This window comes from Pezoporus occidentalis, unplaced genomic scaffold (genome assembly GCF_034315485.1).
Source record: "Pezoporus occidentalis ecotype Australia unplaced genomic scaffold, CSIRO_AGI_Poc_V1 ctg446, whole genome shotgun sequence".
Lineage (NCBI taxonomy): Eukaryota > Metazoa > Chordata > Aves > Psittaciformes > Psittacidae > Pezoporus > Pezoporus occidentalis.
The window spans coordinates 59,062-84,122 of NW_026915776.1; the positions used below are offsets into that span (position 1 = coordinate 59,062).

The window sequence follows — 25,061 nt, forward strand, 5'->3', positions numbered from 1 at the left end:
AGAGCCTTTGGGAGCCTTGGACCTCATTGGAAGAGGTTTTGGGAGCCTTGGAACTCATTGGAAGAGGTTTTGGGAGCCTTGGACCTCATTGGAAGAGGGTTTGGGAGCCTTGGACCTCATTGGAAGAGGTTTTGGGAGCCTTGGACTTAATTGGAAGAGGTTTTGGGAACCTTGGACCTCATTGGAAGAGGTTTTTGGGAGCCTTGGACCCCTTCGGAAGAGGTTTTGGGAGCCTTGGACCTCATTGGAAGAGGTTTTGGAGCTCTGTGCCCCCTTGGTTGGGTCCTGAAGACCTCCTCATTCATGGACTGAGTTGTGGACGGGCTCAGCCTGGTCCAGGGGCAGGGGGTCCCAATGGGTGCCCCTGTGGTGGGGGGAATAAAGCGCCCTGGGAGATGAATGGGGCCGATGGGTGCTGCTGTGGGGGTCCCCGCGCCGTGGGGTGGGAGGGGGGGGGGGGTTTGGGTGCCAGCACCATGGGGTGGCCATGGGGGTCACAGTGGGGCTATGGGTGGTGTCTGTACCCCCCCTTGCCACTCCCAATATGGCGCCGCCCACCCGGCCACACCCGTTGTTGTCGCCCTTCAATGACGTCACCCCCGGCCACACCAAAGATGGCGCCTCCCGCGATACCCGCTGCGGTTGCCCTGTGCTGACGTCATCTTCCCGCGCCGCACCCAAGATGGCGCCCCGCAGCCTCACCGCCCTTGTCTCCTCCCCGACCTTCCCAACATGGCGCCGCCGCAACGTGCCCCACCCTCCGTTGCGTATGACGTCAGGGCGAGGGGCGGGGCCGCCTTAAAGGGGGCATGACCTCCGTTAGCGCCGGAGCGGGGCGTGAGGCGGCGGCCGGTGAGGGCCGGGGTTGGGGGGGGGGCATTAACGTTTATGGGGGGCAATAACGTTTAGGGGGGGCAATTAACCCCCGGGGGGGGCAGAACCGGCTTTGGAGGGGGGGCAGAGGGGAGGTTGGGGGGTGCAGGACCCGTTAGGGGGCCCTATTGGGGGGGGGCAATGTGGGTCTGGGGAGGGGGCAATAACATGGGGGGGGGTGTAATGGGGAGGAGGCAAAACTATTGAGGGGCGTGATATTGGGGGGTAGCTTTATTCCCCCCCCCCAACTGCAGTGGTTGGGGCAATAAGAGCCTGGGGATGGGGCAATAATGGGGGGGGCAATAATAACCCCGGGGGGGGTGGTTCTTGATTGGGGGGGGTAAAGGGGGGCTGAAGGAGATGGGGGTGATGGGGCAATAGCAGCCATGGGGGGGCAAAGCTGGCCTTGGGGGGGTGGTGTAAGGGGGGTGGTGTAAGGGGGGTGGTGTAAAGGGGGGGGTTGTTAATATTGCCCCTGGGGGGGGTAGAACAAGCGAAGGGGGGTAATAATGGAGGGGGGGGTGATGGCAGAAACGGGGGGGGGTAATTGGCACCCATGGGGCTGTTGTCACCTATGGGTGGCTGTTGTCACCCATGGGGGTGTTGTCACCTATGGGTGGCTGTTGTCACCCATGGGGGTGTCACCAGGGCCCGGTGCTGTTGCCACCTGCCATGGGGTGTCCTTGGGAAGGTGACCGGGGGGGGGGGTGGTGTCATGGTTGTGACACCCAGGGCTGCTGTGGTGGGTGACAGGGACAGGGTGACACCACAATGGGTGATAAGGACAGGGTGACATCACAATGGGTGACAATGATAGGGTGACATCACAATGGGTGATAGGAACAGGGTGACACCGTGATGGGTGACACCACAGTGGGTGACAGGGACAGGGTGACACCACAGTGGGGGACACCACAGTGGGTGACAGGGACAGGGTGACACTGCAATGGGTGACAGGAACAGGGTGATACTGTGGTTGGGGACAGGGACAGGGTGACACCACAATGGGTGACAGTGACAGGGTGACACTGTGATGGGTGACCAGGACAGGGTGACACCATGATGGTGATAGTGACAGAGTGATCCCACAGTGGGTGACAGTGACAGAGTGATCCCACAATAGGTGACAGGGACAGGGTGACACCACAATGGGGGACTAGGACAGGGTGAGACTCTGATGGGTGACAGTGACAGGGTGATGCTGTGATGGATGACACTGTGATGGGTGACACTACAGTGGGTGACAGTGACAGGGTGACACTGTGATGAGTGACACCACGAAGGGTGAAACCACAGTGGGAGACAGGGACAGGGTGACACTGTGATGGGTGACGCTGTGATGGGTGACACCACAATGAGTGACAGGGACAGGGTGACACCGCGATGGGTGACACCACGATGGGTGACACCGTGATGGGTGACAGGGACAGGGTGACACCACAATGGGTGACAGGGACAGGGTGACACCACGATGGGTGACACCGTTCGGTGGCCTCCACAGGAACTGTCACAACCACAGTGTTCCTGCCACCTCTTCCTGTCCCCACCATGCAGAGGACTCCGAAATCCCCTCCTGCCCCCTTGATGTCACCCTTGGGGGGGGGGGGTGGTGTCCCTATTGCACCCCTCACACAGCAACCCCCAACCAAAGCCACCCCTTGGTGGGGTTTCACCCACCTGGAGGTGTCCCTTGGGTGGCCCCAACCCAGTGGCTTTGGGCTCTCTCTGCAGGCTGGGGCCATGGGGCAGAGCGAGTCGGAGCCGCAGGAGGAGGTGGAGGTAGGTGGGGGGGGTGTGGGGGGTGTGACAGCCACCCCATAGGGTGTCAGGGGGTGACACCAGGGTGTCCCCATGTCCCCACAGGACGAGTCCGCCATGGCTGCGATGGCCCTGTTCTTCAGTGAGGAGCAGCTCTTCACGGTGAGGGGGCATCAATGGGTCCCCAAGGGGTGGTGGCAGGGCCCCGATGCTGCTGAGCACCTCTTGAAGGGCCCCAAATGTGTCCCCATGTCCCCTAAGGACAGTGTCCCCATCCCCAATGCTGCTGAGCACCCCTTGAAGGGCCCAAATGTGTCCCCATGTCCCCTAAGGGACGGTGTCCCCATCCCCAATGCTGCTGAGCACCCCTTGAAGGGCCCAAATGTGTCCCCATGTCCCCTAAGGGATGGTGTCCCCAACCCTAATGCTGCTGAGCACCACTTGAGGGCCCCAAATGTGTCCCCATGTCCCCTAAGGGACAGTGTCCCCATCCCTAATGCTGCTGAGCACCCCTTCAAGGGCCCAAATGTGTCCCCATGTCCCCTAAGGGACGGTGTCTCCAACCCTAATGCTGCTGAGCACCCCTTGAAGGGCCCAAATGTGTCCCTATGTCCCCTAAGGGACGGTGTCCCCAACCCTAATGCTGCTGAGCACCACTTGAAGGGCCCAAATGTGTCCCTATGTCCCCTAAGGGACAGTGTCCCCATCCCTAATGCTGCTGAGCACCCCTTCAAGGGCCCAAATGTGTCCCCATGTCCCCTAAGGGACGGTGTCCCCAACCCTAATGCTGCTGAGCACCCCTTGAAGGGCCCAAATGTGTCCCTATGTCCCCTAAGGGACAGTGTCCCCATCCCCAATGCTGCTGAGCACCCCTTGATGGGACACGAACGTGTCCCCATGTCCTCAAAGGACAGTGTTCTATCCCCCAATGGCTCCGTGTCACCATTGTGGCAGTGCCACCAATCACCCCCCAGCTTGTCCCCATGCCCTTGGGGACACTTGGGGACCCCCCTGTCTCTGTGCAGGTGCTGGGAGCCTTCCTGGGCTTGACCTTCTTCGCTGCCATCACCGTGGCCACCATGGTCCTGCTGCGCCGCCTGCGCCTGAAGAGTGAGTGTCCCCCCATGGTGGCCTTGGGGACAGGGAGGTGACACCGTCCCCATTGCCCTGTCCCCCCCATGGTGGCCTTGGGGACAGGGAGGTGACACCGTCCCCATTGCCCTGTCCCCCCCATGGTGGCCTTGGGGACAGGGAGGTGACACCGTCCCCATTGCCCTGTCTCCCCCATGGTGGCCTTGGGGACAGGGAGTTGACACCGTCCCCATTGCCCTGTCCCCACCATGGTGGATTTGGATACAGGGAGGTGACACCGTCCCCATTGCCCTGTCCCCACCATGGTGGCCTTGGGGACAGGGGGGTGACACCATCCCCATTGCCCTGTCCCCACCATGGTGTCCTTGGGTACAGGGAGGTGACACCGTTCCCATTGCCCTGTCTCAACCATGGTGTCCTTGGGGACAGGGAGGTGACACCGTCCCCATTGCCCTGTCCCCACCATGGTGTCCTTGGGGACAGGGAGGTGACACCGTTCCCATTGCCCTGTCCCCACCATGGTGTCCTTGGGGACGGGGAGGTGACACCGTCCCCATTGTCCTGTCCCCCCCATGGTGTCCTTGGGGACAGGGGGGTGACACCGTCCCCATTGCCCTGTCCCCCCCATGGTGTTCTTGGGGACAGGGGGGTGACACCGTCCCCATTGACCTGAACCCACCATGGTGTCCTTGGGGACAGGGTGGTGACACCGTCCCCATTGCCCTGTCTCCCCCATGGTGGCCTTGGGGACAGGGAGGTGACACCGTCCCCATTGCCCTGTCCCCACCATGGTGTTCTTGGGGACAGGGGGGTGACACCATCCCCATTGCCCTGTCCCCCCCATGGTGGCCTTGGGGACAGGGTGGTGACACCATCCCCATTGCTTTGTCTCAACCATGGTGTCCTTGGGGACAGGGAGATGACACTGTCCCCATTGCCCTGTCCCCATCATGGTGGCTTTGGGGACAGGGAGGTGACACCGTCCCCATTGCCCTGTCCCCACCATGGTGGCCTTGGGGACAGGGTGGTGACACCATCCCCATTGCTTTGTCTCAACCATGGTGTCCTTGGGGACAGGGAGGTGACACCGTCCCCATTGCCCTGTCCCCACCATGGTGTCCTTGGGCGCAGGGAGGTGACACTGTCCCCATTGCCCTGTCCCCACCATGGTGGCCTTGGGGATAGGGAGGTGACACCGTCCCCATTGCCCTGTCCACATGATGGTGGCCTTGGGGACAGGGATGTGATGCCATCCCCATTGACCTGAACCCACCATGGTGGATTTGGGGACGGGGAGGTGACACCATCCCCATTGCCCTGTCCCCCCCATGGTGTCCTTGGGGACAGGGAGGTGACACCGTCCCCACTGCCCTGTCCCCCCCATGGTGTCCTTGGGGACGGGGAGGTGACACCGTCCCCATTGCCCTGTCCCCCTCAGTGTCCCCAGGAGCCGTGGAGCAGGAGTCCCCGCGGTACCGCTTCCGCAAGCGGGACAAGATGCTCTTCTACGGCCGCAAGATCATGCGCAAGGTGACATTGAGGTGACCACAAAGAAGGGGGGGGGGGGTGTGGGTGCTGGTGGCTTTTTGATGTCCCCATTGAGCGCCCCCTCCCTGTCCCCAACCCCAGGTGTCCCAATCCACGTCGTCCCTCATGGACACCACCATCTCCAGTGCCTCGCGCCCGCGCATGAAGAGGAGGCTGCGGATGTTCAACCTGGCCAGGAAGTGAGGAGCCCATGGGGTGCCATGGGATGGGGACCCCAGAGGGGACAGGCAGACAGGCAGTGACCCGCTGCCACCTCCGTGTCCCCAAGGTTCCTGCACATGCAGAAGGAGCTGCCCAAGCTGCAGATGAAGGAGCCGTCGCCGGTGCTGCTGGAGGCCGACCTGGGCGAGTTCGACACCGGCAGCTCCCACCTGCCCTCCGAGGTGCTCTTCATGCTCAAGAACGTGAGGTGAGGAGCAGGAGAAGGGGAGCCAGGGGGAGCAGGAGCCAGCTATGGGGTTAGGAATAGGATCCAGGGGGAGCATGAGCCAGCCATGGGGTCAGGAGCAGGAGCCAGGGGGAGCAGGAGCCAGCCATGGGGTTAGGAATAGGATCCAGGGGGAGCAGGAGCCAGCCATGGGGTTAGGAGCAGGATCTAGGGGGAGCAGGAGCCAGCCATGGGGTCAGGAACAGGATCTAGGGGGAGCAGGAGGCAGCCATGGGGTCAGGAGCAGGAGCCAGGGGGAGCAGGAGCCAGCCATGGGGTCAGGAACAGGATCTAGGGGGAGCAGGAGCCAGCCATGGGGTCAGGAACAGGATCTAGGGGGAGCAGGAGCCAGCCATGGGGTCAGGAACAGGATCCAGGGGGAGCAGGAGGCAGCCATGGGGTCAGGAATAGGATCTAGGGGGAGCAGGAGGCAGCCATGGGGTCAGGAACAGGATCCAGGGGGAGCAGGAGGCAGCCATGGGGTCAGGAATAGAATCTAGGGGGAGCAGGAGCCAGCCATGGGGTCAGGAACAGGATCTAGGGGGAGCAGGAGGCAGCCATGGGGTCAGGAATAGGATCTAGGGGAAGCAGGAGCCAGCCATGGGGTCAGGAATAGGATCTAGGGGGAGCAGGAGCCAGCCATGGGGTCAGGAACAGGATCTAGGGGGAGCAGGAGGCAGCCATGGGGTCAGGAACAGGATCCAGGGGGAGCAGGAGCCAGCCATGGGGTCAGGAGCAGGATCCAGAGGGAGCAGGAGCCAGATATGGGGTCAGGAGCAGGAGAAGGGGAGCCAGGGGGAGCTGGAGCCAGCCATGGGGTCAGGAACAGGATCTAGGGGGAGCAGGAGGCAGCCATGGGGTCAGGAATAGGATCTAGGGGAAGCAGGAGCCAGCCATGGGGTCAGGAATAGGATCTAGGGGGAGCAGGAGCCAGCCATGGGGTCAGGAACAGGATCCAGGGGGAGCAGGAGCCAGCCATGGGGTCAGGAATAGGATCCAGGGGGAGCAGGAGCCAGCCATGGGGTCAGGAGCAGGATCCAGAGGGAGCAGGAGCCAGATATGGGGTCAGGAGCAGGAGAAGGGGAGCCAGGGGGAGCAGGAGCCAGCCATGGGGTCAGGAACAGGATCTAGGGGGAGCAGGAGGCATCCATGGGGTCAGGAATAGCATCTAAGGGGTGCAGGATCCATCCCTGTGGATCAGGATCCATCCCTGCGGTCAGGAGCAGGATCCAGGGGGACCACGATGCAGTCCTTAGGCTCAGGATCCGGCCCTGGGGTCAGAATCCATTGCTATGGGTCCGGATTAGGGTCCAGGGGTCAGTATCCATCCCTGTGGATCAGGATCAGGATCCATCCCTGGGCTCAGGAGCAGGATCCAAGAGGACCAGGATCCAGCCTTTGGGGTCAGGATCCATCCCTGGGGTCAGGAGCAGGATCCAAGAGGACCAGGGTCCAGCCTTTAGGGTCAGGATCCATCGCTGAGGGACAGGATCCATTGGTGTGGGTCAGGATTAGGGTCCAGGGGGACCAGGATCCATCCTTGGGGTCAGGATCCATCCCTGAGGTCAGGCTCAGGATCCAGGACTCAGGATCCAACCCCTTTGCGTGGGTGCAGGCTGGACCGGTTCCCTGGAGGATGCTCTTCCCTTCTGCATCCCCATCGCTGTGGTGGCCCCAGGGGACCAGAGCAGCTCGTGGTGGGCTCCGTGTCACCTCGTGTCCCCATCCTTGTCCCCGCAGGGTGCTGGGTCACTTTGAGAAGCCCTTGTTCCTGGAGCTCTGCAAGCACATGGTGTTCCAGCAGTGCCACCAAGGGGAATACGTCTTCCGGCCGGGACAAGCCGACTCCAGCATCTACGTGCTGCAGGATGGGAAACTGGAGCTGATCCTCACCGGACCGGTGTGGATGGGGGGAAGAGAGGTGGTGGGTGGAGGGATGATGGACGGATGGATGGATGGATGGATGGATGGATGGATGGATGGATGGATGGATGATGGATGGATGGATGATGGATGGATGATGGATGGATGGATGATGGATGGATGATGGATGGATGATGGATGGATGGATGGATGGATGGATGGATGGATGGATGGATGGATGGATGGATGGATGATGGATGGATGGATGGATGGATGGATGGATGGATGGATGGATGATGGATGGATGGATGGATGGATGATGGATGGATGATGGATGGATGGATGGATGGATGGATGGATGGATGGATGGATGATGGGTGGATGATGGATGGATGGATGATGGATGGATGATGGATGGATGATGGATGGATGGATGGATGGATGGATGGATGGATGGATGGATGGATGATGGATGGATGGATGATGGATGGATGGATGGATGGATGGATGGATGGATGGATGGATGGATGGATGATGGATGGATGGATGATGGATGGATGATGGATGGATGCGTGGATGGATGGATGGATGGATGGATGATGGATGGATGATGGATGGATGGTGGATGATGGATGGATGATGGATGGATGGATGATGGATGGGTGGATGATGGATGGATGATAGATGGATATGGATGGATGATGAATGGGTGATGGATGATGGATGGATGAATGGATGGATGATGGATGGATGGATGGATGGATGGATGGATGGATGGATGGATGATGGATGGATGGATGGATGATGGATGGATGGATGGATGGATGGATGGATGGATGGATGTATGATGGATGGATGGATGGATGGATGATGGATGGATGGATGATGGATGGATGGATGGATGGATGGATGGATGGATGGATGGATGGATGGATGATGGATGGATGGGTGGATGATGGATGGATGATAGATGGATATGGATGTAGGATGGATGGATGGATGGATGGATGGATGGATGGATGGATGGGCACACCAAGGGCATGGAGATGGGAAGAGCAAAGGGAGTTTGTGCTGTACAGGATGGGAAGGAGACGGTGATGAAGGAGGTGTTCCCTGGGGACAGCGTGCACAGCCTGCTCAGCATCGTCGATGTCCTCACGGTACCAGTGCCAGCTGTGTCCCCAGGTCCCCTAAACCTGGGCATGGCCATCCCCAAACCCTCTAAGCTTGGTTGGGACCATCCCCAGGCCCTCTATGCTTGATCATGGTTGTCCCCAAGCCCCCTAAACCTGGCTGTGACCATCCCCAAGCCTCCTAAGCGTGATGGTGGTTGACTCCCAAGTCCCTCCAACCTGACCATAGGTGTCCCCAACCCTTCCCAGCCCAACCATGGCCATCCCCAAGCCCAACCAGCCGAAAGCCTGGTGCCACCAGTGAGCTTTGCCAGCCCCCAAGTGCCACCACCCCTCATGCATGGCTGAGATGGACCTCGATGTGTCACCTAGGGCCACCAACGTCCATACAAGACAGTGAGCGCCCGGGCAGCAGCAAACTCCACCATCCTCCGGTTGCCAGTTGAAGCTTTCTCAGCCATCTTTGAGAACTACCCCGAGAGCTTGGTGCGGATGGTGCAGGTGGGTCTGGCTTGGTGGGACCCCCATGGGGTTGTCCCCTCGGGGTGCCAGGAGACCACTGATGGCTTCTTCCCCCCCCCACTGTAGATCATCATGGTGCGCCTGCAGCGAGTCACCTTCTTGGCTTTGCACAACTACCTTGGCTTGACCAACGAGCTCTTCAGCCACGTGAGTTCCTCCTCAACTCCTGTGAGCCCCCAACCCTCCCCATGCTCCCCATTGCAGGACTTGCCACCACCAAAGCTCTTCCCACAGCCCAGCCACGCTGCCCGCACCAGCCCGGTCCGCCACGGCAAGCGCGGCCTCGGCCACACGGATGAGGGCCGGGAGCCAGGTAGGAGGTGGGAATGGGGCCCTGGAACCTCTCCCCATGGTGGTGCCACCACGATGGGGGGCTCTGCTGCTCATACTTAGGGTGGTTTCTCATCCAGCTGCTGAGACATTGAAAGCTGGAGGCCCAGAGCCCCCCAAGCCGACCATGAGCCGCTGCATCTCCATGCCAGTGGACATTGCTGGTGGGTCAGAGGCTGGGCGAAGGAACTGGGGGGTCCCAAGGTCATGTAGGGCCACCAGGGTTGTGGACCTCTTCCAACCTCATGTGGCCACCACCCCAGAGCATTCTGCTACCCCATGTTCCTGTATCTCCCACCCTTGTGCATCCCCATCCCACATCTCCCACCCTTGTGCATCCCCATCCTGCATCTCCCACCCTTGTTCATCCCCATCCTACATCTCCCATCCTTGTGCATCCCCATCCTGCATCTCCCATCCTTGTGCACCCCCATCCTGCATCTCCCACCCTTGTGCATCCCCATCCCTCATCTCCCATCCTTGTGCACCCCCATCCTGCATCTCCCACCCTTGTGCACCCCCATCCCTCATCTCCCACCCTTGTGAATCCCCATCCTGCATCTCCCATCCTTGTGCATCCCCATCCTACATCTCCCACCCTTGTGCACCCCCATCCTACATCTCCCACCCCTGTGCACCCCCGTCCCTCATCTCCCATCCTTGTGCACCCCCATCCTCCATTCCCCATCCAACACCCTTATCTTGGACCCTGGTGACCCCACCTTCCCCCATCACAGGCATCCAGAAAGGTCCTCGCTCTGACTTCGACCTGGCCTACGAGCGCGGGCGCATCTCGGTGTCACTGCAGGAGGACAGGACCAGCGCCTTTCCCACCTTCTCCCAGGTAAAGAGGGTTGGGATAATGGAGGAGAGTCCAGTTGGAAGACCATGGTCAGTGATGTTCTCCAGGAGCTGATACTGCAGGGTCATCTTCACCTTGTTTCTCAATGATGTGGATGAAGGGATGGGAGATACGGAACTGGGGATGGAGATACGGAGCTGGGCATGGAGATACGGAGCTGGGCATGGAGATATGGAATTGGGGACGGAGCTATGGAATTGGGGATGGAGATATGGAGCTGGGGATGGAGATACAGAGCTGGGCATGGAGATATGGAATTGGGGATGGAGATACGGAGCTGGGCATGGAGATACGGAGCTGGGCATGGAGATATGGAATTGGGGATGGAGCTATGGAATTGGGGATGGAGATATGGAGCTGGGGATGGAGATACAGAGCTGGGGATGGAGATACGGAGCTGGGGATGGAGATACAGAGCTGGGGATGGAGATACGGAGCTGGGGATGGAGATATGGAGTTGGGGATGGAGATACGGAATTGGGGATGGAGATATGGAATTGGGGATGGAGATACAGAGCTGGGGTGGAGCTATGGAATTGGGGATGGAGATAGGAATTGGGGATGGAGCTATGGAATTGGGGATGGAGATAGGAATTGGGGATGGAGATAAGGAGCTGGGGATGGAGCTATGGAATTGGGGATGGAGATACGGAGTTGGGGATGGAGATACGGAGTTGAGGATGGAGATACGGAGTTGGGGATGGAGATACGGAGTAGGGGATGGAGATACGGAATTGGGGATGGAGATAAGGAGCTAGCATGGAGGTACAGAGCTGGGGATGGAGATATGGAGCTGGGGATGGAGATACAGAGCTGGGGATGGAGATACGGAGCTGGGGATGGAGATACGGAGCTGGGGATGGAGATATGGAGTTGGGGATGGAGATACAGAGCTGGGGATGAAGATACAGAGTTGTGGGAGCAGCTGATCCATCCCTGGTCAGGATCAGGATCCAAGGGAATCTGGAGACATTCCAAACCCACCATGGCCACATTCCTGTGTATCCCGCTGGAGGTGGCCCTGCCTTGGCCCCCCAGATAATCTCCAGAGGTCCCTTCCAATCCTAATGATTGTGTCCACCCAAATCCTTCACCAGCACCACCAGGGTGACCATGGATGGTGATGGACCTGTCCCATCTCCCCCATAGTCCATCTCTCATGAGCCTAAGGAGCGCAAGACGGTGACGCTGGAGGAGCAACCATCTGGTATCTACCGCTACAGCTATGGCAGGGAAGAGCCCACCCCTATGAACCCTCCCGTTGGACCATACCAGGGCAGCCAGAGCAGCACCATCTTGGAGACTGCCAAGCAAGAGCTGGGCAAGCTCATGAAGTTGGAGGTGAGAGCAGGAACAGCTCCTCTGGGCCTTTGTGGTGGTCCCCTGTGGCTTCATGTTGGTCCCCATGGCTTCATGGTGGTCCTTGTCACTTCATGTTGGTCCCCTCTTGCTTTGTAGTGGTTCATGTTGCTTCGTGATTGGTTCTTGTGGTCTTGTGGTGGGTCTTCATCACTTTGTGGTGGCTCCAGTCACCTCATGATGGATCCCCATCACTTTGTGGTGGTCCCCCATCCCTTTGGGATGGTCCTCCATCACTTTGTGTTGTCCCCATTGCCCCCTGTCTCCTCGTTGTGGTCCCCATCTCCTCGTGGTGGTCCTCAATCACTTTATGGTGGGTTGCCATCTCCTCACAGTGGTCTCCATGGTGGTCTCCATCTCGGTGGACCCCATCACCTCATGTGATGCTGTTCTTCCTTCTAGGACCCTTCTCTCCTAGATGACCGTGTCGAGCTCTATCGTGCCAAGGCTGGGGCGGTCATTGCCTGTGAAGGGGAACAGGTTGGTTTGGGTTTTGGAGAGCTGCTCCCATCACCCTTCATCTCCATGGGGTGCTCCTTGTCCTGCTCCTTCCCTATGGGTGACAGGGGGCAGGAATGATCCCCAAAGCCATCTGGAGGGTGCAAAACACCTTGGGAAGAGAACCAGAAGAAAGGCCCCAAGTGATGCTGAGGATCTCAGGTGGCCTCCAATGGTGATGGGGTGACATCTTGGCAGGACGCGAGCCTCTACTTTGTCATATGTGGCTGCCTGCATGTGTACCAGCAGATGATTGACAAGGCAGAACACGTCTTCCTCTTCTTGACCCAACCTGGAGAGATGGTGGGACAACTGGGTGTGCTCACTGGTGAGCCCCTCATCTACACCATCAAGGCCAACCGCGACTGCACCTTCCTCAAGATGTCCAAGATGGACTTCTACGAGTGAGTGGAGGAGCTCTGGGGGCAAAGGGTTGATTCCAAAGGGGATTCTCAAGGTGGCATCTCTTGGGGCTCCCCCCAACTGCTCTTGGCCCCTAGCATCATGCGGGAGCAGCCCAGCGTGGTGCTGACCGTTGCCCACATCGTGGTGGCCCGTATGTCCCCCTTCGTGCGCCAGATGGACTTTGCCATCGACTGGATGGCAGTGGAGGCCGGGCGGGCGCTCTACCGGTGGGTACCAAGGGATGGGTGCCCACCTCGCCTTGGGGAGCCACCCAGCACGTCGCTATGGGGCTGAGGTCCTGAGCTCCACACACTGGTGGTGTCCCTCAGGCAGGGTGACAAGTCAGACTGTACCTACATCGTGCTCAACGGGCGCCTCCGCTCCGTCATCCAGAAGGGCAGCGGCAAGAAGGAGCTCGTTGGGGAGTACGGCCGTGCAGACCTCATCGGGGTGGTGAGAGCCATGGCAGGGCCGTGGGGTGGACACCACGGGTGTCTGGATGGTGCATCATGGCCATGTGTCTTCTACTGCAGGTGGAAGCCCTCACCCGGCAGCCTCGTGCCACCACGGTCCATGCGGTGCGGGACTCGGAGCTGGCCAAGCTGCCTGAGGGCACCTTGAACAACATCAAGCGCAGATACCCCCAGGTACCTCCAGATCTTCCATCATGGGGTCTTCACCTACGGAAGGAGAATGTCCCCTTGTCCCTTCCGGCCTGTAGAGGTCCTCAATGGGTGTCCCTCTCTGAGGTGGTGGTGGTGGCGGCGGCACCCGTAAAGGCACATTGGACACTAGTTTGGGGTCCAGCTTAGGAAGCCCTACCAGGTGTGATGATGCCATGGGGCTGATGCCATCCCCATCCTGGTCCCTGCAGGTCGTCACCCGCCTCATCCACCTCCTGAGCCAGAAGATCTTGGGGAACCTGCAGCAACTCCGTGCGCCCTTTGCAAGTAGGTCCTAAAGGGACTGGGGCCAACGAGGTGGCTTCTTCAGGGCTGGTGGCCATCACCAAAGCAGTGCATGGAAGGTGTCCACGTCCCTATGGTCCTGTCCGTGCAGGCTCTGGCTTGGGCATGGCCTCCAGCTCGGAGCCCATCAACCCCACCAGCAACCTCTCGACGGTGGCGGTGCTGCCGGTGTGTGACAGTGTCCCTGCCGTGGCCTTCTCGCTGGAGCTCAAGCACGCTCTTGATGCCATCGGTGAGTGCCAGTGCAGCGGTGACCCCAGCATGGTGGTGACCACGATCACATAGCACAATGATGACCATGGCATGACGGTGACCGCAGCCCTATGGCATGATGATGACCACAGCCCCATGGCATGATGGTGACCACAGCGTAGCGTTGACCACAACCCCATGGCATGATGGTGACCACAGAGCGGTGGTGACCACAACCCCATGGCATGATGGTGACCACAGAGCGGTGGTGACCACAGGCCCATGTCATGGTAGCTATCATGACCTGATGACCACAACCCCATGGGCACGATGGTGACCACAGCATGGCGGTGACCGCAGCCCCATGGCAACGATGGTGACCACAGCATGCTGGTGACCACAACCCCATGGCATGGTACCATCCATGACCTGATGACCACAGCCCCATGGCATGATGATGACTACAGCATGGTTGCAACGACAGCCCCATGGCATGATGATGACCACAGGATGGTGGTGATCACAACCCCATGGCACGATGGTGACCACAGCATGGTTGTGACCACAGCTCCATGGCATGGTAGCTATCATGACTTGATGATTACAACCCCATGGCCATGATGGTGACCACAGCATGGTTGCAACCTCAACCCCATGGCAACAGTGATGACCACATCATAGTGGTGACCACAGCCTCATGGCACAATGGTGACCACAGCGTGCTGCTGACCACAACCCTATGGCATGGTAGCAACCATGACCTGGTGACCACAACCCCATGGCATGATGGTGACCACAGCATGGTTGCCACCACAACCCCGTGGCACAATGGTGACCACATCCTAGTGGTGACCACAACCCCATGGCACAATGGTGACCACATCATAGTGGTGACCACAACCCCATGGCACAATGGTTACCACAGCATGGTGGTGACCACAACCCCATGGCACAATGGTGACCACAGCATGGTGGTGACCACAACCCCATGGCATGGTACCATCCATGACCTGGTGCCCAGAGCCCCATGGCACAATGTTGACCACATCATAGTGGTGATCACAACCTCATGGCACAATGGTGACCACAGCATGGTGGTGACCACAACCCCATGGCATGGTACCATCCATGACCTGGTGCCCAGAGCCCCATGGCACAATGGTGACCACGGCATGGTGGTGACCATGTCCCACCTCTTCCAGGTCCCACTTTGCTCCTCACCAGCGACGTCCTCCGCATCAACCTCGGCTACTTGGCGCTGGACAGGTAACTCCCATTGGGAGGACCATCAGCAGCGACCCACCACCAGCGTGCCACCAGCTGACCCCCCCCCAACCATCTCGGCAGCATCCAGGAGTACCGCCTCTCGGGGTGGTTGGCACAGCAGGAGGACAGCCACCGCATCGTCCTCTACCTGACCGACTCCACCCTGACCTCCTGGACCGTGCGGTGCATCCGTCAGGCCGACTGCATCCTCATCGTAGGGATGGGCGACCAAGAGCCGATGGTGGGGAAGGTGAGGTTGAGGAGGCAGGAGGTGGTGGGACACCACTGCGGTGGGTGGCTGATGGCTTCTACAGCTGGAGCAGATGCTGGAGAACACGGCAGTGCGGGCACTGAAGCAGTTGGTTCTCCTGCACCGTGAGGGTGGGCCCGGCCCTTGCCGCACCGTTGAGTGGCTCAACATGCGCAGTTGGTGCTCGGGTCACCTCCACATCAGGTGTCCCAAGCACATCTTCACGCGACGGAACCCGGCCAGGCTGGTACGTTGCGTGTGTCCCAGAGGTGGCCTTGGTGGTCCACCTCTCCCAGTGGCACCCAACGGCCATGGCATCCACAGCAGGAGACGTATGAGAAGTTGTATAAGAAGAAGGCCGACATCCACAGCGACTTCTCCCGCCTGGCGCGGGTCCTCACCGGCAACACCATCGCCCTCGTCCTGGGTGGCGGCGGAGCCAGGTGGGTGCCACACCAAGGATGGGACTCGGTGGCGTGCGGAGGTCCCCGTCTCATCCCTCCTCCTCTTCACCCAGGGGCTGCGCCCACATCGGGGTGATCAAGGCGATGGAGGAGGTGGGGATCCCCATTGACATGGTTGGTGGCACCTCCATCGGTGCCTTCATCGGGGCCCTCTACGCCGAGGAGCGCTGCGCCGACAGCACCAGGCAGCGGGCGCGGGAGTGGGCTAAGGTGGGTGCCAGGGCATGGCCCCACCACAGAGAAGGACCTTCCTGCCAGGGGAAGTGTCTCCTTCCTCCTGTTCCTCTTCCTCTTGCGTCTCTTTCTTCCTTTTCCTCCTCCTTTGCCTTCTCTCCTTATTCTAACTCCGTCTCTTCCTCCTTCTCTACCTTGCTCTTCCTCGTCTTCTCCTCTCCTTATTCTTCCTCCTCCTCCTTTTCTTACTCTTCTTTCTCCCTCTTCCTTCTTTCCTCTTTCCTTCCTCCTTTCCTTCTCTTTCTCCTTCCTCATCCTTTTCTCCTCCTGCTTTTCTTCTCCTCCTTCTTTCCTCCTTCCTCATTCTTCCCTTGTTCTCCTCCTTCTTTTCCTTCTCTTCCTCCTGTTCTCGTCCTTCTTTCTCCTTTTTTGTCTCCTTCTTTGTTCTTCTTTCTCCCCTTTCTCTCTTCTTCCTTCTCTCCTCATCCTCCTTTTCTCCTCCTCCTTCCTTCTTCTTCTTTCCTCCTCCTCTATTTTTCCTCCTCCTTCTCCTTTCTCCTCATTTCTGTCTCCACCTTCTCCTTTCTTCTCTCTTCTTCCTTCTTTCCTCCTCCTTCTCTCTCCCTTCTCTCCTCCTCCTCCTCCTCCAGTGCATGAACTCAGTGTTTGCGACCATCCTGGACCTCACCTACCCCATCACCTCCATGTTTTCGGGCTCAGCCTTCAACGACAGCATCAACAAGGTTTTCCAGGACAAGCAGATCGAGGTGGGTCACTCCCCCCTCCGTGCTGAGGGTCCTGAGCACCTCCTCACCCACCCCACAGTGTCCCCACAGTGTCGCCCACCCCCTCTTCTCCCCACAGGACCTGTGGCTGCCTTACTTCAACGTCACAACTGACATCACAGCCTCCACCATGCGGGTGCACACAGACGGTAAGGACTCCATGGAGAAGTTCTCTGGTGCTACCACAGCCCCCTTTGTGGGGACCTTCCTCACCAGCACCCCAAAACGTGTCGCTGCTCCATGGGGGAAGGCTTGCCATGTCCCAAGGAGAAGACGCATCCGGGTCCAGCCAGGAAGGGGCTTGGAGGGCTCATGGTGAGCCCAGGCAGTGGTGGCTTCCCATAGAAGCAATCAGGTTGGAGAAGACCTTTAAGCATCATCAAGCCCAACCTGGTCACCCCCACCAGGCCCAGCTCCCAGTGGGGGTCTGCCTGTGCCTGGTAGGGGTTGGGAGCAGAAGTGGGGGGTGAAGCTTCACCCCGACACCTCGAGCATGTGTGTGTCTCCTCTAACATAGCTGCTCACCACTAACCCCATAACGCACGCTCACAGCATGGGCAGCACGGGCGTGATGTGGTGGTGGTGGGGTCAATATGGTGGTGGTGGAGTCAGTGTGGTGGTGGGGATGATGTGATGGGGATGATGTCATGGTGATGGGGATGATGTGGTGGTGGTGGAGTCAGTGGTGGTGGGGATGATGTGATGGGTATGATGTCATGGTGATGGGGATGATGTGGTGGTGACGGGGATGATGTGGTGGTGGTGGGGTCAATATGGTGGTGGTGGAGTCAGTGGTGGCAGGGATGATGTGATGGCTATGATGTGGTGATGGGGATGATGTGGTGGTGATGATGTGGTGGTGATGGGGATGATGTGGTGGTGATGGGGATGATGTGGTGCTGATGGGGATGATGTGGTGATGGTGGGGATGGTGGGGATGATGTGATGGTGGGGTCAGTGTGGTGGTGGAGTCAGTGTGGTGGTGGTGGAGTCAGTGTGGTGGTGGGGATGATGTGATGGGTATGATGTGGTGGTGATGGGGATGATGTGGTGGTGGTGGGGACATTGTGGTGGTGGTGGGGATGATGCGGTGGTGGTGGGGATGATGCGGTGGTGGTGGGGATGATGTGGTGTTGGTGGGGACATCACAGTGGTGGTGGGGACATCGCGGTGGTGGTGGGACACGGTGGTGGCTGCCCCTCCTCCTTGCCTGGTGTTGGAGCTCCCCTGGGACATTGAGCCATCCACAAGGCTGCCCGGGGTGGCTTCCCAAAGCAGCCTTGCTATTGCTCTGCCTGTTCCTCTGGCTTCTAATGCCAACTAATCCCCACTCACCACCCCTAACCAGCATCTCTGTCCTTCCCTCATCCTGGCTGGCTTGGTTCTGGGGCTCCAAACCTCCTTGGTCACCTACTGCTGGGGCCTCAACGGCCATGACCATGTCCTCTCCCTCCGGCAGGCAGCCTTTGGCGCTACGTCCGAGCCAGTACCTCTTATACCCCCTACCTGCCTCCTCTCTGCGACCCCAAGGACAGCCACTGGCTCGTGGATGGCTGCTATGTTAACAATGTCCCAGGTCAGCATCTCCCTCACCGGGACCATCAACTCCTCCAAGACCCCACCTCCCAAACTCACGTCCCATCCCAAGTTGAGCTTTCCCAACAGGCAAGGTCAAGGACGCGCAATGGGGTTCCTCTGCCACCCATGGGTGCCCCCATGGGGTGTAGACGTCCCCGGGCAGGGGCGAGGGGCAGCCCCAAGGAGGGATCTCCAGGCGGGGTTGTGCTCATTGGGTTTGTTCCTGCTGGCGTAGGCTCGCTCTGGCGCTACGTGCGAGCCAGCATGACCCTTTCTGGGTACCTGCCACCACTCTGTGACCCCAAGGATGGCAACTTACTGATGGATGGTGGTTACATCAACAACCTGCCAGGCAAGTAGCAGCTCCACACCATCACCGTCACCCTGGGCTGGCCTTGGAGGTGGTGGTGAGTGGTTGGGCGAGGGCTACGTGGCCACCATGAGGTGGGTTCTCAATGGTTGGAGATGACGAGGTTGGAGTTGGGACGTCTGGCTTGGTTTTGCATCTTCTTGGTGGTTTCCTTGTTGACGTCTTTGTGTGTCTTCATCTGGCACAAGATGGTGTTCTCCATAGGGAATCATGGAATAGGTTGGGTTGGAAAGGACCTTGAAGCTCATCCTGTTAACGGCAAGAACACCTTCCACTAGAGCAGATTGCTCTGAGCCTCTGTGTCCAACCTGGCCTTGAACACTGCCAGGGATGGGGCAGCCACAGCTTCTCTGGGCACCCTATGCCAGTGTCCCACCACCTTTCATCTTGCATCATCTCTTGGTGTCCTCCCTATCTGGTGGCTTCTCATCCTCATGCTTCTTCACACACAAGATGCAGGCCTTCATCTTGCAGCATCCTTGGTATCCTCAGCATCCTCATGCTCCTTCGATGCCAACCTCCTGCATCATCCTTTTCGTGGCATGGAGTGTTCTCTGAGGGCATCTCTGTCCTCCTGCAGGCCACCTCCCTCCATCCTGCACCAGCTTCAGTGCTCTCAGCAGTGGGTGTCCTCCTGGGGCATCTTCGTGCTCCATCACGTGCAAAGCCACCTTTGACCATCTCTCATTGTCCTCTCTGCATGGTCTCAGCTCCTCCTTGAGCTTCTCCATCCTCCTTCCCCTGCAAGACACCTCCATGTATTTTCTACCACCTCTCGGTGTCCTTGGCACCGGGCGCCCTCGCAGGATATTGTCATCCTCCTTTGCATGCAAGTGACCTTCCTCCATCCTGCACCGTGTTTTGGTGTCTTTGGTCAAAGCCACCTTAACCCATCTGGCATCATCGTCTCTTGATGGCCTCAGCACCTTCATCTCCCTTCGTATCCAATCGACCTCCTTCCATCTTGAATCATCATCTCTTGATGGCCTCAGCACCAAGGTATCCTCTTGGAGCATCTTCAACCTCTTCCATGTTTAAACCACCTCCGTCCACCTCCCATCGTCTCCTGGTGTCCTCCTGGAGCATCTCCATGGTGATGCAAACCACCTTCCTTCACATCCCATCATCATCTCTTGACGTCCTCAGCACCAGGCCTCCTCCTTCAGCATCTCCAACCTCCTCCATGCTCAAGCCATCTCCATCCACCTCCCATCATCTCCTGACGTCCTCCTGGGGCACCTCCGTGCTACTTCACATCCCACCACAGACACTGCCACTTGCCTGTGCCCTCTCTTTGCCCCATCACCGCTGCCCATCGGCACGTCCTACCAATGGGCTCCTGCCACCACCTCTGGCACCCAATGGGACACTTCTTGTCCCACCATGAGCCTCAGCATGGCTCTGGCCTCATGGACCATCCCTGCTCTATTCATGGCACCAGCTCTCACCACAGGCTCGGAGCAGGGCTGGACCATGACGCCGTTGACCCGGCTTTTTCTCTTCTACCCACAGCCGACATCGCCCGCAGCATGGGGGCCAAGACCGTGGTGGCCATCGATGTGGGCAGCCAGGATGAGACGGACCTGTGCAACTATGGGGACACTTTGTCGGGCTGGTGGCTCCTCTGGAAGCGCCTCAACCCCTGGGCTGAGAAGGTCAAGGTGAGGATGGGTGGAAGGGTCAAGGTGGGGTTGGATGGAAGGGTCAAGGTGAGGATGGGTGGAAGGGTCAAGGTGAGGATGGGTGGGAGGCTCAAGGTGGGGTTGGGTGGAAGGGTCAAGGTGGGGTTGAGCAGAAGGGTCAAGGTGAGGATGGGTGGAAGGGTCAAGGTGAGGTTGGGTGGAAGGGTCAAGGTGGGGTTGGGTGGAAGGGTCAAGGTGAGGATGGGTGGAAGGGTCAAGGTGGGGTTGGCTGGAAGGCTCAAGGTGAGGTTGCGTGGAAGGCTCAAGGTGAGGTTGGGTGGAAGGGTCAAGGTGAGGATGGGTGGAAGGGTCAAGGTGAGGATTGATGGAAGGGTCAAGGTGAGGATGGGTAGAAGGGTCAAGGTGAGGATGGATGGAAGGGTCAAGGTGAGGATGGGTGGAAGGGTCAAGGTGAGAATGGGTGGAAGGGTCAAGGTGAGGTTGGATGGAAGGGTCAAGGTGGAGTTGGGTGGAAGGGTCAAGGTGAGATTGGGTGAAAGGGTCAAGGTGAGGATGGGTAGAAGGGTCAAGGTGAGGATGGATGGAAGGGTCAAGGTGAGGATGGGTGGGGTGAGAATGGGTGGAAGGGTCAAGGTGAGGTTGGATGGAAGGGTCAAGGTGGAGTTGGGTGGAAGGGTCAAGGTGAGATTGGGTGAAAGGGTCAAGGTGAGGATGGGTGGAAGGGTCAAGGTGGGGTTGGATGAAAGGGTCAAGGTGACGATGGGTGCAAGGGTCAAGGTGATTATGGGTGGAAGGGTCAAGATGAGGCCCAGGGGATGCTGGCGAGATGGTGCTGAGCTCCTCAGCCTTGCAGGTGCCCGACATGGCCGAGATCCAGTCCCGCCTGGCCTACGTGTCCTGCGTGCGGCAGCTCGAGGTGGTCAAGTCCAGCTCCTACTGCCAGTACATCCGGCCCCCCATCGACAGCTTCAAGACCATGGACTTCGGCAAGTTCGATGAGATCTATGTGAGTTGGGGGGGAAGAAGGTCACTGGGGTGGCCTGGACCAGCTTCAGGCCATCAATGGGGTGCTCCAAGCCATGGGTTGGGGTTCTTCAGCCATCAGCTGTGTGCCCTGGGCCATCAGTTCGGTGCCTGGGCAGTCAGTTGGGTGTCCTGGGCCATGAGTTGAGTGTCCTGGCCCAACATTTGGGTGTGCTGGACCATCAATTGTGTGTCCTGGGCCATCAGCTGGGTGCCCTGGGCAATCAATTGGGTGCCTGGACCATTAGTTGGGTGTCCTTGGCCATCATTTGTGTGTCCTGGGCCATCATTTGGGTGTCTGGGCCATCAGTTGAGTGTCCTTGCCCATCAGTTGGGTGTCATTGGCCCTCAGTTGGGTGCCTGGACCATCATTTGGGTGTCTTTGGCCATCAGTTGGGTGCCCTGGGCAATCAGTTGGGTGCCTGGACCATCATTTGGGTGCCTGGACTATCAGTTGGGTGTCTTTGGCCACCAGCTGAGTGTCCTTGGCCATCAGTTGGGTGTCCTTGTCCACCAGTTGGATGTCTTTGGCCACCAGTTGGGTGCCCTGGGCCACCAGTTGGGTGTCCTTGCCCATCAGTTGGGTGCCTGGGCTGTCCTTTGGCGTTCTCCAGCTGCTTTGGCCACCCCCCCTGCAGGAAGTTGGGTACCACCATGGCAAGATGGTCTTCGACCACTGGAGCCAGGACGACATCATTGAGAAGATGGTGAAGGACCGGCGATGGGCCGACTTCTGCGACACCGAGCGCGTGGACGTGAGCATGGGGGGACACCAGCTCCTGGGGGGTGGTGGCACCTTGGCTTTAAGGGGTTTCCCTTCTCCTGGTCCCTCCCCAGCATCTTCCTCTCCTCTTGGTCCATCTCAGCTCCCCTCAGCATCCCGGTCCCCTTGTGGTCCATCCCCATCACCGTCCCCATCATCCTTGTGTCCTCTTCCTGTCACCTTCTCCCCCGCTCCCATGTCCCTCCCTTCTCCACCCTCACACATGGGGGTGCTCTTTGGGGTCCCTTTGTCCCCCCATAGGTGCTCAAGACTCACTTCATTGACCTGGCTGAGATGGTGTCCCGCATCGAGCCAGCGCAGCCCTGCGCCGAAGGTGAGCCGGGAATGGGGCTCCCCATCCTGATCCCAATCCTAATCCCAATTCCAGTCCTCATCCCGATCCCAATGCTAATCCTGATCCCAATCCTAATCCCAATTCCAGTCCTCATACCAATCCCAATCCCGACCCCAATCCTAATCCTGATCCCAATCCTGATCCAGATCCCAGTCCTGATCCCAATGCCTATCCCAATCCTGATCCTGATCCCAGTCTCAAACCCGATCCCAGGCCTGATCCTGATCCCAGTCCTGATCCCAGTGCCTATCCCAACCCTGATCCCGATCCCAATCCTGATCCTGATCCCAGGCCCGACCCTGATTCCAATCCTGATCCAGATCCCAGTCCTGATCCCAATGCCTATCCCAATCTTGATCCTGATCCCAGTCTCGAACCCGATCCCAGGCCTGATCCTGATCCCAATCCCGATCCTGATCCTGATCCCAGTCCCGACCCCAATCCCAATCCTGATCCTGATCCCAATCCCAATCCTGGTCCCAGTCCCGACCCCGATCCCAATCCTGATCCTGATCCCAATGCCTCTCCCAACCCTGATCCCAATCCTGATCCTGATCCTGATCCCAATCCCGATTCCGATCCTGATCCCAATCCTGATCCTGATCCCAATCCCGATCCTGATCTCAGTCCTGATCCTGAACCCAGTCCCAATCCTGACCCCAATCCCGTCCCCAGTCCCAATCCCGACCCCAATCCCAATCCCAATCCCGTCCCCGATCCCAAGCCTCTCCTTGTGCCCCCCCAGAGGAATCCGATGACGTCACGGACTATGAGGACGAGGAACTGGACCCCCCCCGGGATGAGCAGGATGCGGCCACCCCTTCGGAACAGGCCAGCACCAGCACCACAGGGGCTGTGAGTGCCATGGGGTGGCCTCAGAATGGGGCGCTCCTGGGCTGGGGGGTCCTAAGGGTGCCCTGAGCCTGTGCGTGGTCCCAAATGGACCCACAGGTGCTGTAGTGTCCTCATTGCGTGCCCCCATCCCATGTCCTCCTCCTGTGTCCCCATCCCATATCCCCATCCCATATTCCCATCCCGTATCCCCATCCCGTATCCCCATGCCGTGTCCCCATGCCGTGTCCCCATCCCATATCCCCATCCCGTATCCCCATCCCACGTCCCCGTGTCCCCATCCCATATCCCCATCCTGTGTCCCCATCCCATGTCCCCATCCCATGTCCCCATGCTGTGTCCCCATCCCGTACCCCCATCCCATGTCCCCATCCTGTGTCCCTATCCCATGTCCCCATCCCGTGTCCTCCTCCCGTATCCCCATCCCATGCCCCCATCCCACATCTCCATCTCGTATCCCCACGCTGTGTCCCCATCCTGTATCCCCATCCCGTGTCCCCATCCCATGTCCCCATCCCACATCCCCATCCCACATCCCCATCCCATATCCCCATCCCATATCCCCATCCCATACCCTGTTTATTCCCAGAAGGAGGAGGAGAATTCCCTTCGGCACCGCTCGAGCCAGCCCCAGGACCCCTCCGCACCCCAGATGTGACCCCAAAGAGCCCCGGAGCCGCCACTACCTCCCCCTGCGGGGGCCTCCCTCTTCCCATTGCCCCTTCCCACTCATCCCGGTTCATCCCGAAGCAGGGAAAGGGGGTACGGGGGGGCTCCGGGATCCCCTTTTCCGTCTCTCCTGCACTGTTGCACTGGGCCAAGCCCCTCTCCATGGTCCTGATCCTTTGGTTTTTTTACTCCCTGTTGTTGTTTTAGCACCAAAAGCGGTTGGAAAGTTGCGTTTTTAATCGATTCTTGAGGTTCTTCATTAAAAGGAAGCCGTTGGGGCTCAACCTGTGGCTCGGGATTGGGATCCGGTGGGGACTGCATTGGGATGCAATGGGGCTTGAGTTTGGGATAGAGGGGGGCTCAGCCCATGGCTCACGTCATCCAGTAGGGCTTGGATTGGGATCCGATGAGGCTTGGGTTTGGGATCCAGTGGGGATCAGGATGGGGATCCAATGGGGCTTGGTTTGGGATGCAATGGAGCTCAGCCCATGGCTCACATCATCCAATGGGGCTTGGGATCCAATAGGGATCAGGATGGGGATCCAATGGGGCTTGGTTTGGGATGCAATGGAGCTCAGCCCATGGCTCACATCACCCAATGGGGCTTGGGATCCAATGGGGATCCGGATGGGGAGCCAGTAGAGCTTGGATTGGTATCCAATGGGGATCAGGATGGGGATCCAATGGAGATCAGGATTGGAATCCAGTGGGGCTTGGATTGGTATCCAATGGAACTCAGGATTGGGATCCAATGGGGATCAGGATGGGGATCCAGTAGGGCTTGGGATCCAGTGGGGCTTGGTTTATGATGCACTGGGGCTCAGCCCATGGCTCACATTATCCAATAGGGCTTGGACGCGATGGGGACTGGGATCCAGTGGGGATTGGGATCCAATGGGACTTGGGACTGGGATCCAGTGGGGCTTGGACTGGGGCCAGTGGTTCTTTTCTGCACTGATGCTCTGGATGAGGGGATGGAGGGCACCCAAGCGACACCAAGTTGGGTGGGAGTGGGGAGCTACACCACCATGGGGCACCC

At 59.0% G+C, this 25,061-nt stretch overlaps 1 protein-coding gene across 9 annotated transcripts; it reads left to right on the top strand.

The window, feature by feature from the left end:
- Positions 1 to 813: 813 nt before the first annotated feature.
- Positions 814 to 24,121, top strand: PNPLA6 (patatin like phospholipase domain containing 6). 9 transcript variants are annotated; one of them, XM_062635046.1, is made up of 36 exons: positions 2,605 to 2,652; positions 2,737 to 2,793; positions 3,657 to 3,741; positions 5,162 to 5,253; positions 5,353 to 5,450; positions 5,540 to 5,680; positions 7,439 to 7,598; positions 8,641 to 8,721; positions 9,067 to 9,195; positions 9,283 to 9,363; positions 9,451 to 9,529; positions 9,627 to 9,710; positions 10,284 to 10,390; positions 11,558 to 11,749; positions 12,170 to 12,247; positions 12,464 to 12,669; positions 12,766 to 12,897; positions 13,000 to 13,123; positions 13,204 to 13,317; positions 13,545 to 13,620; positions 13,730 to 13,870; positions 15,033 to 15,096; positions 15,178 to 15,346; positions 15,411 to 15,593; positions 15,671 to 15,789; positions 15,864 to 16,020; positions 16,635 to 16,751; positions 16,849 to 16,918; positions 18,229 to 18,345; positions 18,583 to 18,699; positions 20,230 to 20,378; positions 21,214 to 21,366; positions 22,022 to 22,138; positions 22,408 to 22,480; positions 23,247 to 23,356; positions 23,943 to 24,121. In XM_062635046.1, the coding sequence occupies exons 1-36, from the start codon at positions 2,614 to 2,616 to the stop codon at positions 24,009 to 24,011; spliced, it is 4,080 nt and encodes a 1,359-aa protein (XP_062491030.1). In that variant the 5' UTR covers positions 2,605 to 2,613; the 3' UTR covers positions 24,012 to 24,121. The 9 variants fall into 9 exon arrangements, 6 of the variants coding, with proteins under 6 accessions (XP_062491034.1, XP_062491030.1, XP_062491031.1 ...); XM_062635047.1 differs by having other exon boundaries at positions 15,674 to 15,789; XM_062635050.1 differs by lacking the exons at positions 2,605 to 2,652; positions 2,737 to 2,793 and adding an exon at positions 814 to 852.
- The last annotated feature ends 940 nt before the right edge of the window (positions 24,122 to 25,061 follow it).